The sequence below is a fragment of the Rattus norvegicus genome, chromosome 9, assembly GCF_036323735.1.
Source record: "Rattus norvegicus strain BN/NHsdMcwi chromosome 9, GRCr8, whole genome shotgun sequence".
NCBI classification, from domain to species: Eukaryota; Metazoa; Chordata; class Mammalia; order Rodentia; family Muridae; genus Rattus; species Rattus norvegicus.
The window spans coordinates 83,855,309-83,868,610 of NC_086027.1; the positions used below are offsets into that span (position 1 = coordinate 83,855,309).

The 13,302-nt window shown below is 51.0% G+C and overlaps 1 protein-coding gene across 1 annotated transcript; it reads left to right on the plus strand.

Annotated features, from left to right (window-relative positions):
* The first annotated feature begins 9,613 nt into the window (after positions 1-9,613).
* Cdk5r2 (cyclin-dependent kinase 5 regulatory subunit 2) lies at positions 9,614-11,082 on the plus strand. Its single transcript, NM_001109309.1, is given in 1 exon segment — positions 9,614-11,082. A coding segment is annotated over 1 exon segment (1,107 nt). The 3' UTR covers positions 10,721-11,082.
* The last annotated feature ends 2,220 nt before the right edge of the window (positions 11,083-13,302 follow it).

Genomic DNA, 13,302 nt, shown 5'->3' on the forward strand with positions numbered 1-13,302 from the left:
GAGATGCAGAGAGAGGGAGAAAGAGTTCCTCCGTACAATCAGGATCAGTTTTAAGTTACTAAATCAACATTTCTTTTTTTTTTTTTTTTTTTTTCCGGAGCTGGGGACCGAACCCAGGGCCTTGTGCTTCCTAGGCAAGCGCTCTACCACTGAGCTAAATCCCCAGCCCCATAAATCAACATTTCTTAAGTCCTCAAATTGTCCTGACTGAGTAGAAAACCTGGAAAATATGAATGGATGCTTGTGCTAACCAAATTTCTGCTAATACAACAAAGACTTGCGATAATCAGCTGATAAGATACGAAATAATCATTTGATCGGCGTTTTTAAGGTCTTTATCCATATTAGGTTTAGTCTGGTTTGGTTGTTTGTTTTGTTTTGTTTTTCCTGTGGTGACACATCATCGCTATAGCAAAACCATTTATCTCACTTAATGGTAGGGAAAAAAAAAAGAGGAAAGACTGGGGTCCACTATTGCCTGTGAAAGTATGTCCCCAGCGAGTTAAGATATCGCACTAACTCCTACTAATTAACATTCCCACCACTTTCTAACACCACGGTTCCCTGGATCAAGCTTTTAACATCTCGGATTTAGGGGAACATTTGCTATTCAAATTACAGCAATGCCTAACTATCCATAGAGTCCCAGTGATCAGGTAGGAAATTATTATTGGCCTCTTGTAGGCTACTTTACAAGATAACAAGTAAACAACTGTGGGATTTTAAAGTAAAAGAAAGACCATACAGGTGGCCCAGGATGAAAACAGGTAGCTGTGGGTTGATGGAAACTCTACGATACTCCCCAGGTGCAAGCCAGACAAGCAGTCCTGCAGTCTTAGATAAGGACTCTGGGGTAGCTTCAAGCTCAAGTCCACCCCCACATCCTGCTCTAGAGGTCCTGTGCTAATAGCCCTAAGGACAACAAACGGTTCTCTGTGACCACAGCCGGCTCTTATTCTGGCTGGCAGGTATGTGGGACTCAGAAGCATGGTCCAGGGGGAGGCTTCAAATTACTTACTTGAACAGGAAACAGACACCTCTGGCATGAGACCTGGCAACAGCCCAGAAGAAAGAGTTGACACAGTGGCTTTTCTGTGCCAAATCTTTTACGGTAAGGAAGGTCACTGAGCCCTAATGACGACTTCAAACAACAGCTACAATGCTGGACATGACCCTGGACCATTAAAATGGCCATAGGAGATGGCCTGGTCCTTCATGGGACTCAACCTTTGGGGCTTTGAGGGGTTAGTTTCATGTAAATCACATGGGTTGAGAGCATGTGAGAAGTGGCTTCCCAAAGGCAATTTAGGATGTGCAGACCATGAGTGGGGCAGCGGAGGCAGGAGCGGTACCCTCCAGAGAGACAGGTGGAACACGGAGAGCTCCTCCCAGTGTTTTCTTACTGGGTCCATTTTTGAGCTCACCTAAACAACCAACCTTCTCTAGTTCAGAGTAAAGCTTGAAGGTCATATGTTTACAAAACTCCCTCAGTGGGTTTTGCTGAGCAGAATAGGTTTTTTTTGTTTTTTTGTTTTTTTTTTTTAAGATTTATTTATTTTATATATGTGAGCACACTGTTGCACACCAGACACACCAGAAGAGGGCATCGGCTCCCGTTACAGATGGTTATGAGCCACCATGTGGTTGCTGGGAATTGAACTCAGGACCTCTGGAAGAGCAGTCAGTGCTCTTAACGGCTGAGCCATCTCTCCAGCTCAAGCAGACTAGCTCAACACTTAACTGGATACCAGTGGTTCTTGGGATTGGGGATTTAGGTCAGTGGTAGAGCGCTTGCCTAGCAAGTGCAAGGCCCTGGGTTCGGTCCCCAGCTCCGGAAAAAAAAAAAAAGAAAAAAAAGAAAAAAAATACCAGTGATTCTCAACCTGTGGGCCGAGACCCCTTTGACAAACCTCTATCTTCAAAAACATTTCCAGGACTATTCATAACAGTAGCAAGCTTGCAGTTGTAAAGTAGCAACAAAAATAGCTTTATGGTTAGGGGTCAGCACAACAGGAGGAATTGTTATAAAGGGTGGCAGTATTAGGAAGGATGAGAACCACTGACAGTCTTCTCTGTCCTCTCTGCTCCCTAGTCAGCATCAAAGTGATGTAAAAAGATTCCATGAGACCCTAAATCTTTCATTGTATATCGAAATAAAAATAAATAAATAATAAATAGTCCTTAGTAAAGTGAGGTGTTGTGCTGGCTAGTTTTATGTCAGCTAGACACAGACTAGAGTCATCTGAGAGGTGGGAACCTCAACTAAAAAACAAACAAACAAAAACAACACCTCCACAAGATTGGGATATAGACAAGCAAGCAGGGCATTTTCTTAATTAGTTCTAGATGGGGGAGGGCCCAGCTCATTGTGAGTGGTACCATCTCTGGGCTGTTGGTCCTGAAATCTATATGAAAGTAGGCTGAACAAGCCCTGGGGAGCAAGCCAGTAAGCAGCACCCCTTCATGACCTCTGCATTAACTCCTGCCTCCAGGTTCCTAGCCTGCTTGAGTTCTTGTTCTGATGATGAATTGTGATGTAAAAAATGTAAGCTGAGGGGCTGGGGATTTAGCTCAGTGGTAGAGCGCTTACATAGGAAGCGCAAGGCCCTGGGTTCGGTCCCCAGCTCCGGAAAAAAAAGAACCAAAAAAAAAAAAAAATGTAAACTGAACAAGCCCTTTTGTCCTTCCCCCAGTTACTTGGATTATGGTGTTTCATCACAACAATAGTAACCCTAAGACAGGTGACAGACCAGTAATCTTGTCCTACATGATAAGTCCTTATCTTGGGGAGGTAGGGGAAGAATTGTCCAATTTTGGAGTCTGGGAGAGGCAAGTATAAATTATCAAATCTGTTTCAAAGCCCACCCCCCACTCACCTCTAATGCTGAACAAATAAAAAGTAAACACAGGTGACTTTTATCCAGACAAGGTGTAGAAGCTATAAACAGGCTCATCAGGGCCCTTCATGTGAGTTACTAACTAACCAATATCACCTTCATGTGAGCTAGTTACTAAGGAACTGTATCATCTTCATGTGAGTTACAAACTAGCCAATATCATCTTTAGGGAGTAAAGATCTTTCTTACTGTGAGCAGGGAGTTGCTAAACTCGAACTTGACCTTAGACATTACCACCCTGCTTTGTACTGGAGAAGAAAGGCCAAGGGGACCCAGTATCAAGTAGGAGAATTAGACATTACTTAGAAGTTAATTTGAACTCCTGCATATGAGAATGTAGGCCAAGCAGGAGTTAGATTAGCGGTAATGTGGAAGGAAGAGGGGGGTGGGCAGGATTAGCCAGTCACTAAATCCTGGCCTGTGTAACTGATCCCAGGGTGCTGGCCATGTTACTGCTGTTGTCATTTTTCGAATCTCTGTTGCCCATGTTGCACCTCCTTTGTAGGCTAAATCCTTCTTCCCATCTCTCCGCACTTGTATTACATGCCCAATACTTTGTAGACTCGAGTATCTCAAGTAGTCTTTTATTCACATGAATTTTCTACGTTTGCAGATCATTTTGCTCCCAGCCCTTGAAAAAGCAGAACAGACTCTCCACAGTGTATGTGGCTCGTTGGAGAGGCTGTGAGATACGGAATGAAATGAGGAGCTGGAGAACACCTTCTAAATAGAAGGCAGGGTGAGTGCAGTCACAGGCATAGAATGAGTTCATGAAGGGCTGCGGTAGGACCAGAGGGGACCAGTGTCTGATAAACTGTCAGCAGTCGATGACCCCACAAATCCAATCAAACAACCTTCCCCACAAAAAGTCTGAGTTGTCATGCCTGTCAGAGCACTAGCTAAGAAGAAACAGGAGCTGTACGAGTTGGCCTCAGAAACAATCAAACAAGCAAACATAATAGGGCACCCCTTCCCACCATTCTAACAGAAAATGACTTACTCAGAGAATAAATGACAGCAAAGAAGCCTGTGTCAATGGTGTGAGTCAGGCAAACCTTTTCTGCCCTATAAAATAGAGATCATATGACTTGTGATATTTAACCCTTTGAACACCAAGTGAATGCACTGTTGAACTTTGTAAGGCATAGCTGGGTGGTGGTGCCTACTTTTAATCCCAGCACTCAGGAGGCAGAGACAAACTCTCTTAGCTTGAGGACAGAATATTGATGATGTTTTATAGATCTCAAAAAAAAAATTAAGACAATTTCTATAGGTTGCAGGGCCTAAGTGGAGGGCTGGATTAGAACCCAGACCCAAGTGACTCTGAAACTCACATAGGAGTCACTGTCTTCTTTCAGGGCACAGACATTTTCTGTGCTGTTTGTGAAGGAATCAGTCAGATTTGTTCCTGGATGTTCACTTTGCTAAAAGAGAAGTCTGGGCCAGTGAGCCTCTTATTCAGTATCATAGGTAGACTGGACCCCAGAAGTCAGACCTGGTCAAGAGTGATTCCTGAGGGATCCCTGTAAACCAAGACAAGAAAGGACCAAATACCCTCCAGGGACTGTTTCTTTCTTTCTTTCTTTTTTTCTTTCTTTTTTTTCAGAGCTGGGGATCGAACCCAGGGCCTTGTGCTTGCTAGGCAAGCGCTCTACCGCTGAGCTAAATCCCCAACTCCCAGGGACTGTTTCTTATAGAGCAGAAGAAGCAGGCCTTCTTGGAGCTTCAAGAAGAAATCTGTGTGCAGCTCTGAGATTTAAACCAGAGTTCTCAAGGTCCCCACACCCCAAGAATCCTTAGAAGTGGGTTTTGTAGCTGTTGCTGGGACCCTCCTAGCCTAGGACACAGAGATGGGAAGGTAGGTTCTCTGAGGGTCTGTTTTCAGTGAGCGGAATAGGGACAAGGTAAAGGATACTAGATGGAGATCCAGTCACAGTGGCAGGCTCTAGCAGCCACCTGCCTGGTTGAGATGGAAACGCCGATTCCAGCTCCAGCCCCCAGACAGGCTAAGAATATCTCAGCCGAGCAACAGCCACCACCCCCGCCCTTCTTGATCTGCTCATGCATCTGCACTGCTATCCTGGGAGCACTGAGGAGATTGAGTGGGGGAATGCTTGGGGTGCAAGGCAAAGGAGAGGAGGCTAAGAATGGGCTTGGTTGGAGGCAGGAGATGAACTAAGAAAGAACTGCTTCAAAGGGCTCTGAGGATTGAGAAGCCAAAGGAACAGCAAGACAGAAACCAGGCAGCTGGGGTTAGCAATGGGCGTGAGGATGAGAGAGGTCAGTGTGGGTAATAAGGAGGAGGATGCAGCTCCCCCTTCCGTTGTGATAGGACCAGAGTTCACATCAGGGCAAAGGACCTTCCAACTTACCTGTACACTTTCCTGTTCCTTCTTCTGTGTCCTCCACTAGCTCAGCATGGGTCCCTTCTCTACCCCAGAGCACCATATTCCTTTTCCATGTTCCCAAATCTCTTCCCTGTTCTAAAGAATCTATATGTGAGCTCCGTGATTAAGCCCTCCTAGTGCAGAGCCTTCTATTAAGGAAGGAGGTAAAAATGGGAAGTCCTCCCTGGCAGCTAGCACCCCTCCTCTGTCAGTTTCATCTCTTCCCCGTGCGTACCCCACCTCAGTCTTTTTTTTCATCTTAGGAGGGGTTCTACTCCCCTCTGTCACCTCCCCCAGGCTCTGTGCCTCACTAACTCAGGCCTCCTGAGGTAAGTCCTTAAGATGAGAGGGAGGGAGGAAGGAAGAGAGGGAGGGAGGGAGGGAGAGAGGGAGGGAGGGAGAGTTCGATGGGCTGGTAGATACCTCAGAGCCTGGGGTGGAGCTGCTGGGGTTGGGGGAGGTAGGCAGCAGTCTCCAGCATTCAGATGTCTATGCAGCATCTCCATCCCGGCTGTTTTAAGAACCCATGCTGCCATTAGCCTCTATATAGGGGACCCTCAAAGACATGTGGGTATAACCTATGTGATCCAAGAACTCCAGGTTTGATACTTACTAGGGAGATCCTGGACCTCGGCCTGCTTGGGCCTCCTCTCTTGTGTTTCCTTCCGTTCCAGGGTCTCTTCTAGAGCTCCTAGGGGCAGAGAAATGATTTGCATTGCTAAAAGCTTGAGCTCCACTCCTCTTGTCTCCCTGGCTGAACTGCAGAAGTGCAGGCCTCACATGGATGCTGTGCACACAAAGACTGAGCCCAGCAGACAGAAACAGATTAGGGAGAGGCAGGCAGGGCTGGAGCGAGAGAGAGGAACAGATTCATAGGGTCGATTTGATTCAGAATCAGAGCTGTGGAATCTGAAGAGGCTTTAGGAACTTATTCTATCTTATTCTCCTAATAGCCATTTTTTATCTGATAATAAAAGTAAGACATGCTAAATCTCCAAGTTTCATCATGAAGAAACAGAGGCTTAGAGAGACAAAATGACTTCCCCAAGGTCATATAACTGGCAAGCCCTGGGCTATACCTCCTCACTCCTGTCAGAGAGGGAGAAGGGAAGGCTGGTTAAATGGATGAAGAGTTTGCATTGCATGACTTGGAGACATCACTAATTCAGCTGCCCAGAGAGGTGAGTGAGGGGATCTTCTAAGGTGAATTGGTGGAGACCTTCACCAGTAAGTTCTGCACTGGGACTTGGAGCTCTCAGTCTGGAGCTGCTGCCTTAGCCTTGAAGAGAATGGGTTGTTCTAGATAACTTGAGGAGTCATAGCCAGCCAGGGAGCCTGCTGTCAGCGCTGGTCCAAAGACCAGTACAGGAAATGGTCAGATGAGAAATATCCAGAAACTAATACAAGTAACGAACCATATACAGGTTCTAAACATAACCCAACCAGAAAAACACAGTTACAAATGTGGCAAGAAAGTCAGCAACCTTTTATAAAGCTACCTCCTCCATGAAGTCTTCCTGGCTCCACTACCTTTATTCCCCTAGATCTCTACCCTGTAGAATATAATGTTTTCCTCTTGTTAGTGCCTCTGGCTTATCCTTCCAGTTAGTTCAGGAAAATTTCCTGGAGAAGATGGGATTCCAAGAGTTTGATAGAAGGCAATATGGTAGTCTAAGAGAGATTTGTGGCCTTAGAGTTGTAGCTCGGAGACCAGGAGGATAATCAGAGCAAGAGAGAGGAGTGAGGATTGTGCCTGAAAGTCAGAAAGTCTCAGATGAGGCAAGCTGAAGAGTAAAGAGGGGATATGAGACAATCAGAGGCACCAGGTCTGGGGCCCCTGAAACAGGAAAGAGTTCCTGATTCTGACAAACAGAATAACAGAAGATCATGGTACCTGGATTAGAGTAGCAACATGGTAATACCCATGAGTGTGCAGAGACTGTGTCCTAAATGGTACCAGTCCTTACATCACTAAGAGACTCCCGAGAGTTAGAAGGACCCATGTGCCATTCGGATCCACGTGCCGGGTTTCTGCCAGCACAGCTAGTCTCTGTGGGGCCTGTCTTTAACCACCAGTGAGCCAACTGTTCCTGTGTGTCAAATAAAGGCTGACTCAGAAGGCCTTGTAGGAGTAAGTGGGGCCAGTTATAGGAGCTGCAAAGAGGGAGTGTTTTCCCAGGGTTATAGAGAGAACGGGAGGTTGAACAGAACAACTAAAGTCACAAGAGAATAATGATCAGATTCAAGGCACAAGTGAGACCCTGCTGAGAAAGAGCACATTGGGACTGGTGAGATGGCTCAGTGGGTAGTCACTTACAGCCTAGCCTCAGGATGTGAGTGAGTTTGACCTCTATAATCCCTATGGCAGGAGGAAAGAACTGATTCCCCAACATGGTCCTCTGACCTCCAAACATGCTGTGACAAACATGTGTAACTCCCCTATTGTAAACAAATAAATAACTTTTTAAGTGTCTATATGTGACCATGGTTACCGTGAAGGGAAAAGATTTGAGGAAGCCAGTCCTCAGCTTCCAGGAAGGGTGGGCGAGCCATGATTGTGAGACTGCAGAGAAAAGCTGGGGCTTCTGTTGCTGTGAGCTGGAACCCAAGGGGATTCTGGAACAGCCTATCTATAATGAAACATACAGAGAGAGGAATGTGGGCACATGCTGATTCTGACAGCTGTGGATCTTTGGTGTTGTGCTGGGTCTGGTAGAAATGGAGGCAGGCCTGGTGGTGCCTATAATTCAGACTCTGGGAGGCTGAGGGAGGATGGTGAGTTCAAAGCCACACACACACACACACACACACACACACACACACACACACACACAGAGTGGGGAGGGGGAGAGAGAGAGAGAGAGAGACAGAAATCCAAGAACAGTTCTAAGAATTGTTACTGACTAGACAGGTTCTTCTCTGTCCACCAAACCCAAACCCACCCCTATGCCAATACCCAAGGTTCACCAAGACTCCTAGCAGGGAAGCCACAGAGAGCAGGCTAGACAGAGAGTCCTACAAGGCACACTAAACTGTCCCAGGACAAGTGGTGCTCATAACCTGCCAATAAGGCTCAAGGTCTAGGACCAAGGCCCATAGGGACTGTAGCAAGAAGGGGGGAAGGGGGAATCCAGAGAAACAGGCAGCTCCCAGTCTAGCAGCATCTGGGAGTGGGAACAGCTGAGACCTGAGCCCCAGAGAGCTGTTTAATGGTTAAAATCCACCTGAGCTTGGACCTGGATCTTAACTGGAAGTTGGGCCTATCTTCTTGTGCCTATTTCTACATAGAAGGCCCCATTTGCTGTTCCAGACTGGGGTGATCAACTAATCCAATTTTCAGAGTTCCCTAGAGTCAAACCATCCATCATGCATCCAAGGGTGAGATGAATGTGTTGTTGGGACAACCAATCAAAACAAAGCTGTCCAGGGGGCCAGAGCCAGAAGCAGGGAATCACATACAGAGGCATTAGGTGTCTTTAGACTTCCTCCTGCTCCTGCCCCAGGAAACCAAGACACACACACTCCCTCCGCCAAGGAGAAAGGGTGTACTTGCTCGATTGCTCAAAGTCTCACACACTAGCATTCTCTCACAGAGCAGGAATGAGCCTACAGCAGTCTCCCCACTCATCCCCGTCACCAAGGTGGGGGGAGGGATGAAGAGGATAGCAACCGGACGTCCAGGTGGGAGAAGCCGGGAGGTGCAACTGGGGTGTCTGGAAGAGGGCACTCGCTGCCATATTGCCCACTAAATAAACTCAAAGGTGAGCAAATGTCAGGCTGTTCCCATGGTTTCTATACTGCGGCTTGGACCCAGTGTATTAAAACATTCAGACCCACGGTCTTAGGATGTGGAGGAAAAGATGGGGAGGACCATTTTCACCTCACTTCAACCCCCTGCTCTGCCAGAGAAAGAGACCCCAGAATCACACACACCCCTTCTCTCCTCCTCCTTTCCCCCCTTTCCCCTTTTGGGTAAAGGTAAGGAACTGAGGACTCAAGGCGGTGGGTAAGGCGGGACATTAGATTAGTGTGCAACATATTATTGGTTAGACGAGCTGCCGATTAAAGGCAGCTAGAGTCAGGATTGGCTGCGTGAGGCGGGGCGCGGCGTGGCGAAAGAAGGGGCCCAAGGGGTGGGGCTGACGCTGCAGCTGGCGCAGCTTCGGCTCAGAGCAGCCGCCGCGGCGCAGCAGAGCGGCTCCATCCCCCGCCCGTCCGCGCGCCCGGGCCGGGGCTAGGCCCCCCACCGCCGGGTCCCCCGGGGCTGCAGCAGCAGCGGCGCCGCCCGCGGTTCCCGCTGGGGCCCGGGCGCCGGCCCCGCTCTGCAGGATGGGCACGGTGCTGTCGCTTTCCCCTGCTTCCTCGGCCAAGGGCCGGAGGCCGGGAGGGCTGCCGGAGGAGAAAAAGAAGGCGCCGCCCGCGGGGGACGAGGCGCTGGGGGGCTACGGCGCGCCGCCGGCCGGCAAGGGCGGCAAAGGCGAGAGCCGGCTCAAACGGCCGTCCGTACTCATCTCGGCGCTCACCTGGAAGCGCCTAGTGGCAGCCTCGGCCAAGAAGAAGAAAGGCAGCAAAAAGGTGACGCCCAAGCCAGCGTCCACCGGTCCCGACCCTTTGGTCCAGCAACGCAACCGGGAGAACCTTCTCCGCAAGGGTCGCGACGCCCCCGACGGCGGCGGAGCAGCCAAGCCCCTGGCCGTGCCGGTGCCCACGGTGCCCGCGTCCGCTGCCACCTGCGAGCCCCCGTCGGGGGGCAGCGCGGCCGCCCCGCCACCAGGCTCAGGCGGGGGAAAGCCACCTCCGCCGCCACCTCCAGCCCCGCAGGCGGCACCGCCAGCGCCCGGAGGCTCGCCGCGACGGGTCATCGTGCAGGCGTCCACCGGCGAGCTGCTCCGCTGCCTCGGCGACTTCGTGTGCCGACGCTGCTACCGCCTCAAGGAGCTGAGTCCCGGCGAGCTGGTGGGCTGGTTCCGCGGCGTGGACCGCTCGCTGCTGCTGCAGGGCTGGCAAGACCAGGCCTTCATTACCCCCGCCAACCTGGTGTTCGTGTACCTGCTGTGCCGCGAGTCGCTGCGCGGGGACGAGCTGGCGTCGGCCGCCGAACTGCAGGCCGCCTTCCTCACCTGCCTCTACCTCGCCTACTCCTACATGGGCAACGAGATCTCCTACCCACTCAAGCCCTTCCTCGTGGAGCCCGACAAGGAGCGCTTCTGGCAGCGCTGCCTGCGCCTCATCCAGCGGCTCAGCCCGCAGATGCTGCGGCTCAACGCCGACCCCCACTTCTTCACGCAAGTCTTTCAAGACCTCAAGAACGAGGGCGAGGCCGCGGCGAGCACCGGGGGTCCACCGAGCGGAAGCGCGTCCACCACCTCCTCGTCGACCGCCAGGGACAGCTGCGCGGCCGGAGCCAAGCATTGGACTATGAACTTGGACCGCTAGGGATTCCCAGGGGCCGCGCCCGCCCCCCGCCCCAGCCCCTCACACACACCCGGAACCCCCGGGACCATCAAGCCACCGTCGCTATTACCGCTGCTCTATGCCCAGGCTGGGCCGAGGAGGAGCCGCCCCTGCCCCACAGGGGAAGGTGGAGGCTAGGACACCAGAGGCCGCGGTGTCTGGATTTACTGGGCGTGGGGTGGGCGTGGGGGATGATCGCGGGAAGTGCACCCCCAACTTCGTTCACCCTTTCCGTCTGTCTGCGCCTCCATCTTTCCATTTCTGCCCTGGTCTCCCTCTTCCCTGCTGTGGGCATCTCAAAGTCCTCCACCCTGGGTTTTGTCCAGTCCCTCACTTTTCTGTGTCTTCATCTTTCCTCCTGTCTGCAGTCCCCCTCTCTCTGCCTGTCCTTTGGCATTCCCTGGGCTTTACCCTTTTCTACCTTACCCCCGAGCCTGATGGTCCCCCATTGCTTTCCCCGGTTCTCCAGCACCTGTATTTCCATGTACCCTTTCCTTCCTCCACTCATATGTCACCCCTTCCCTCCTGTCTGCCTTCCCTTTCTCTGCTTGTGTCATCCTGCACCCCCTGACAGACCCCCCAAGACTCTACACTCCTTTCCCCAGATCAAAAAGACCCTTAGTTTTTTATTTGGATAGACTGGACAGGAATCTGCAGTCCCGAGTGTCCAGGCAAAGATCAGGGCGATCCTTTCCTTTACCCCCACGGCCTCTCCCCACCTTTCCCAACGTGTTGCATGCTGGGAGTTGAGGGGGAAAAGGGCTGCCGCCTTCATTTAGGAGGCTGAGATTTGAGGGCAAGATCCAACCTGGTAGACTACCCCGCTTGCAGGGTAGTGTCTTCTCTGTGGATGGGTAGAAAGAGAAAGAAAACTCTTCTTATCTGGGGGAGGGGCGTCCTCTTCCTTATCTTTAGATTTCTTGTTATATCCCTTTCCCACACTTTAATTTATTTCTCTGTTTCAGGAGGGAGGGTGGGTGGGGAGGGGGCTGGGCCGGGAATTGTCCGAGGTGCTGAGCTGGGCGGGACCGGAATCCTCCAGGGAGAGTACCAGGGACTGGGTTGGGCCTGGGGCCTTGTCCAAGGTGCCAATGATGCGGGCCGACGGCGCAGGCCGCGCTATCTGTCTGTCCGTCTGTCCTGAAGAGAACTATAAAGCGCTGGAAGCGCCTACAGATGGTTTTGCGCCGGCCTCTCTTTGGGTCCCCGGAGGGTGGAAAGGAATGGGCGTAGGAGTGAAACTGTTAGGGGTAAGGCAGGAGGAGGAGGAATAGGAATTAGAGGGAAAGTCAGGTCCCTGAGATCTGCAACCTGCTACCTGCCCCCACTAGCTTTGATTTTAGAGTAAAGCGTGATAAGCCAAGGGTTGAGGCTGAATTTACCTCCCCATTCTGGCCTCCATCTTGTCTGCCCTACCTCCTTATTACTCAGGCTACTTAAGGACAAATGGTAGAAGTCTCCCCTTCTGTGAGGTGACCCTTGAGACAGAATTGGCTAGCCATTATAACTGTTTATTTCTTTCCGCTCTTCCCACCATATATTGATTGAGTCAGGAGTCTAGTCAGGCCTGACTAAGCCTGTGCTTACCTCTCTCAGTTGGGTTATGAGTATCACCCCCACCCTGTAAGGCTGCTTTGGTCACAGTCCCACCCACACAGTCTTTGGAGGCCCATTCCTGCTTGAGACTCAGACCTTGACCCTTGACCACCAGAGGAGTGCAAATACAGGCAGAAACAAAAGGGAGAAACGAAAGGCTTTTCCAATTGAAAAAAAAAAGGAGGGGGGATTAAGCTACTTGGCTCCAAACCTCTGCTTAGTTCCCATTGCCCCTTTAGTTACAAAGCGAAACAGCACATTTAGTGTTGCGTCCGCTCAAGAAGCACTGACTGCGGGCAGAACGTTTGCGGTTGCGAACCTGGTGGCCACGGTGGACACGAAGATCCAGAAAGAGTTCCGGGAGGGGCCAGCAAAGGAAAGGCCTAGAGTTCGCTGTCCGTGGTGCTGAAGGGCGCGTTCGTGCAGGGTGGGGGCTTGCATTAGCTGCAAGAGAGGGGGACTCGGCCACAGATCTTCTGAATAATTTAAGAGTGGGGTGTAAGCTATTCTGGCGACAAGTTACAGAAAGAAGTCTTGCCCGAGAACCAGGAATGTCGCCTGCCCCTTGCCCTCCTCGGAGGGCAGGACTTGGCTTTCACCTGGCCTCTACTCAGAGCCCTAACACCCGGCCTGGAGGCGGAAATCCTCGGTCCAGATTTGTGAATCGAGTTCCCGGGGGGGAGGGGGAAAGCTAGCGGAAGGGAAGGCGGGAGCAACCGCCCATTGGCTGGAATTTGGCGCAGTCAACGCGGTGCCGTCATCTTTCTGGATTTGGGAGGAGGGAAGGAAGATCACTCGGGTCACTCCGCGGCTGTCGCTATGGCAACCAGACTGAGCGGGCGGGGCCACCTTTCCACTCTCTTACCTTTGGGTGGGGAAAGCATCCTGGTTTTCCTAATTTGGAACTAATTAGTGAGACTAGCTACTTGATTGGAATTTCAGAGTTGGAGCAACCTAAAGGGGATGAG